The sequence below is a fragment of the Branchiostoma belcheri genome, unplaced genomic scaffold, assembly GCF_001625305.1.
Source record: "Branchiostoma belcheri isolate BF01 breed outbred unplaced genomic scaffold, Haploidv18h27 scaffold26, whole genome shotgun sequence".
In the NCBI taxonomy this organism is placed as follows: Eukaryota; Metazoa; Chordata; class Leptocardii; order Amphioxiformes; family Branchiostomatidae; genus Branchiostoma; species Branchiostoma belcheri.
This window is the reverse complement of record NW_017803865.1, coordinates 1,659,648-1,664,290: the sequence shown is the minus strand read 5'-3', so window position 1 is coordinate 1,664,290 and position 4,643 is coordinate 1,659,648. Positions and strand designations below refer to the sequence as shown.

The 4,643-nt window shown below is 40.6% G+C and overlaps 1 protein-coding gene across 2 annotated transcripts in view; it reads left to right on the top strand.

Moving 5' to 3' along the window:
- LOC109471949 (L-galactose dehydrogenase-like) overlaps positions 1-4,614 on the top strand; it is a 9,251-nt gene extending 4,637 nt beyond the window's left edge. Inside the window, exons 1-7 of one of the 2 annotated variants that reach the window (XM_019771493.1) lie at positions 22-171; positions 600-730; positions 1,170-1,272; positions 1,561-1,692; positions 3,035-3,120; positions 3,422-3,508; positions 3,646-4,614. In XM_019771493.1, the coding sequence (XP_019627052.1) occupies positions 85-171; positions 600-730; positions 1,170-1,272; positions 1,561-1,692; positions 3,035-3,120; positions 3,422-3,508; positions 3,646-3,742 (723 nt within the window). In that variant the 5' untranslated portion in view covers positions 22-84 and the 3' untranslated portion in view covers positions 3,743-4,614. Of the gene's footprint in view, positions 1-21; positions 172-599; positions 731-1,169; positions 1,273-1,560; positions 1,693-3,034; positions 3,121-3,421; positions 3,509-3,645 lie in introns of those variants that run through there. The other variant, XM_019771492.1, reaches the window with a different exon arrangement.
- Positions 4,615-4,643: the final 29 nt, after the last annotated feature.

Genomic DNA, 4,643 nt, shown 5'->3' with positions numbered 1-4,643 from the left:
CCTTCCACAGGCCCTGAAGGACATCCCCGACAGTCATACTACCTGGCCACTAAAGTGTGCAGGTACGAGGCAGATGTGCACAAGATGTTTGACTTCAGTGCTGAGAGGACTCTGAAGAGTGTGGACGAGAGTCTTGCTAGGCTGGGACTGTCGTATGTGGACATCATCCAGGTACGGTACAGAGTTGTATATCATTTACATATCAAATTTGTAGTCAAGCCTCAGCATCTGAGTGCAAACACGTCTAACCCTCAGTTTACGGGGAACAACAGACAATAAACCAGAGAGAGAGAGTCACTGTGTAACTTCTGACACATAGAATCCATTCATATTGATAGGTAGTAGTTAACCTGTTGTCGTCTATTGTGGTTTGGGCAGGTTCCTGATGGGCCATGTACTAGTACTATAGGCCTTAAGGGAGCCCGTGCTAATCACGATAGACTGGACACCAACTTGAGAGGCAGCCGGTCACAATAGATAGCCTGGTTGATACCAAACCTGATTTAGCTGCTGAGTCTCAATTGCCGAGAGGACAAAAGAGACTTGGTTGCTAAATCAGGTTTGATAATAACAATGGAAGTCCTTTAACTTCCCCTCAGGTCCATGACATGGAGTTTGCTCCCAGCCTGGACGTTGTGGTGAACGAGACCCTCCCCGCCCTGCAGAAGGTGAAGGAGTCTGGCAAGGCCAAGTTCATCGGCATCACGGGTTACCCCCTGGGCAACTTCAGGTGGGTTGTGAAGCTCTTGCATAATTGTATACTATTAGGTGCTAAGTACAATATGGGTTCATAAAGGATAGACCTCCAGATAATGGGATCCACAAGAAAACTGTTACTCAAGTAGTGTTTTTTAAGAATCTATCTAGTTGGTTGAGTAATAGTTTTCGTGTGAATATAATTACATTTAAGTATGATATTGTGTGTGTAGTAGAAATAGTGTCCAAATGGGATAAAGCAACCAAATCAAATCCATTTTAAATGACTCAGAGGGTTCAGAGGGGTTTGTCTGCCCCCTTTGAGTTCTATAAGGATTTATACAGAGGTTATCAACAAAGGACAATAGTTTATTTATTTGATTATTTGACAATAGTTGATCCCTTGCTTCCAATAGAAGCTACATGTAGTTTGCAACTTTACTGCCGACCTGTTTTCTTTTCCTTGCGTGTAGAAAAGTAATTGAGCGGAGTCCAGTGAAGATTGACACCGTCCTGAGTTACTGTCACGGCTCCCTGAATGACAACTCTCTGCAGGATGAGCTGCCGTACTTCCATGTAAGCTCATTAGGTATTGTGGGTAATAGAGGCTGTAGAATTTCTTTCATACCTTAAGTAAACTGTTCTATACTGTTCCACAATATAAACTTATCAACTGTAATTCAAAGCCAATTCTATTTTTTGGTCCGATGATTGGATCAAAAATGACCCTGAGGCTTTTTTTCGCTTATAAAAAAGGGCCTGGAAATTCATGTTTATGACTTTACACCAGCAAGCCAATTTGAAAATTTCATGAAGACACAAAGGCTCTAACAAACAATCACCAGGTCCTGTTTGTCTACACAGGAGAGAGGAATAGGTGTTATCAATGCCTCCCCCATCTCCATGGGTCTTCTGTCACACCGGGGACCTCCAGCCTGGCACCCAGCCACTCAGGACATCAAGGAAGCCTGCAGGCAGGCTGCAGAGTACTGCAAGGTTAGCCTGGTATCCAGACCTATTCTAGCTGCCTGAAGTCTCCATTACCCTCTTCACAAATACATGAGGGTCTGCATGGGGGGTCCTGGCAACGGTTAACGGTAAATTCAACAGGGCCGATAACGCTTAATGGTAAATTCAGGACGGTCGGCAACGCTTAACGGTAAATTGACAGGCTTTTTTTTTCGAGCTGCACTGGATTTGGTATCTCGCTTTGTGAGAAAAGGTGATCACTGACAAAATTACGTATACCTTACATGTAATGAAGAACGCATTAAAGGTATGTGTTCCCTATGTTTCCCACCTGCCCTGGTCCCCTAATGCGTCCACAAATAAAGGGGAGTTCGAGTCGACGTCGGCCAAGACTCTACCCAGCTTGACTTTTTTCCGTCCGCCCAGTTTTACCAATGGATATGGCGCTTGCAATCTAAGGGGGTCCGGGGGGTGCTCCCCGGGAAATTTAGGATCTTTAAGCCTTCGCAATTTCCCGCATTTTGAGAGGCAAATCATGGTGTTGAGAGTGTTTGTCTGTCCTTTGTCGGAGATTTTTGTTAATTTTGTCTGTCAAGGTTGACGAATTTGTTTAAAAAATTCTGTAACTCTCCGCAAACTTCCGGTAATTGACGGAAAACTGGTGCTGGCCAGAGCCGAAGGGGACCGAGCACAGAAGCGCGAGTCGAGCGCCAAAGGCGCGAGCAATGAAGGGGGGTCCGGGGGTATTCCTTCCCCGGGAAATTTTGTGTTTTTGAACCTTCAATGACGCATTTTCTTGCACTTTGAAAGGCAAAATTAGGCGTAACGAAGAATTATTCATTAACGTTTAACGCTGAATTTAGGATGACAAATAACGTTTTACGTTGAATTAAAACGACCAATAACGCTTCACGATGAATATACTGATAACGCTTAACGTTGAATTAGAGCAGGCCGGCAACGATTAACGGTGAATTAAAATAGCCCATAACGGTTAACGAAAAAGGGCATGCAGGCCCTCATACATGTAGAAGATTTGGCAGCTGAAATAGGTCTAGTTTATATACGAATTACTATTAGGTACCCATAGAGTTAATCATCAGACTTAAAAAAGAATACTACTGAATTGTTTAAAGTACCGGTACTAAGTATCTGATAGATTTTGATAAGGAGCCATGAGAAAAAGATTGAAGTTGTAGATTTTGATTTGATGAGCTCATCAGCTGTTATTTGTTTTCAAGTTTTTTGGGACTTTCTTGTACAATGAAGAGTGTACCAATGTTAGCAGAGCCAAATTTGTTGCTGCCTTGTTTAAAAGCTTGGTTTAAATCCTAATTCAGTTTGAATTTTGATCCCCTTTTACTTTTAGAGTAAAGGTGCTGACATTTCCAGACTTGCAATGCACTTCACCTTGAATCAGCAAGGAGTCCCCACTACACTGGTCAGTACTGCCAGGTGAGTAGGTATAAATCATCATGAAGCCTAAGTAGCTATACCCGGGTTTTGGATTTTAGTGGTCAACCTCAACCTGTAAAGGTAGCCATTTGACACAAAATTTGTATTGTTTTGGGGTTAAGCAGCAGGGAGAAGGTTAATACAAGGAGCTTATGTGAATGTCTCCCTGATTCTGCATCTATGCAGTGACCAGTATTATATACTACTCAATGTAACAACACTTCATGACTTGATACCATGGCATACTTGTCTGGCAGTGTCTATACCACAGTAGTTTATTTCTGCATCCATTTTTTCCTAGCCAAGCTAACCTAGACAGAAATGTGAGAACTGTGTATGAAGAAATGACTTCTGATGAAAAGGAGACACTGGAATACATCTGTGAGAGGTAGAATCTTGTTTTATGATGATTCTTTATCATTCTAACTTTTGATCAAAAGTTTATTGGAATTTCTCACTTGACGATATGACTTATCTCACTCAGTAAAATGAATGTATGATGTTAACATCTTGAATTGTTTCTAGGTACTTCAAACCTCTGAACAACAAGACATGGGAGGGAGTAGAGGTGGAGAACTACAACAAAATGAAACAGGGGTCTGGCACTGGAACACTGGGGTAGAAAACTGCACAGTTTGTTACCAAGTAGTTTTCCTTAGATGAAGGTAAAAGAAGGAAAAAAACAATTCAAAGCACACACTAGAAAAATTTATTGATGGACAAAGCTCTGTTCCCTTGTCATGGTCCACAGTACAAATGCTACAAGGACTACTGCTTCAGGTATTACACAGCAATCAGCTGGTATGTCAGAAGAACATACTGCGCCTGCATAAAACTACTAATATATTATGCATAGCACTTTGGCAGAATATATCATTGAAAGTCGTATTCTCGTATTTATGGATGGCATCCCATCTATAGGTTTTCAAATGTTGTGTCAGAAAAGATGTCATCTGCAACATGCAAAATTTTAATGCAACATTGACCAAACATCCAGCAAAAAGTGAGAAATCCTGGCTTTGTGCAGGCGCAGTACATTCTGATCTGCTGACGTGCTCAATCGGCTTACTAGTATTATGTTGTCATTGCAGTTGAATCTTAACATGAATATTTACACATACACAATGATAACTCTTACCTTCAATGAAGCAAAATTCACACATCTTTGTTACCTAATAAATCAATGTATAAAAAAACGAAATTCCTGTTTTTACCAGGATATCCACAGAAGATCATGATAGAATCAAAACTGTTTTCATTCATTTGCTGCTAAAGATTGCAATGTGCAATTTGCATACTGTAACATGGAAATCTCAGGAGATATAGTAGATAGTCAAACTTTACAAAAGTCATTCCAACCTTCACTGAAAATAAGAATTGCATAATTTTATGTAATAAGTATGCTAAGGTTCATAGGTGGCAAGGGTAAAATTTTAAAATAGAATTTTTGAAAATATTACTACAAATCAATTCTTTGATACTAGTAGTTAGTAGTTATTCCTCTTGTTAATTATTTTTGTGGC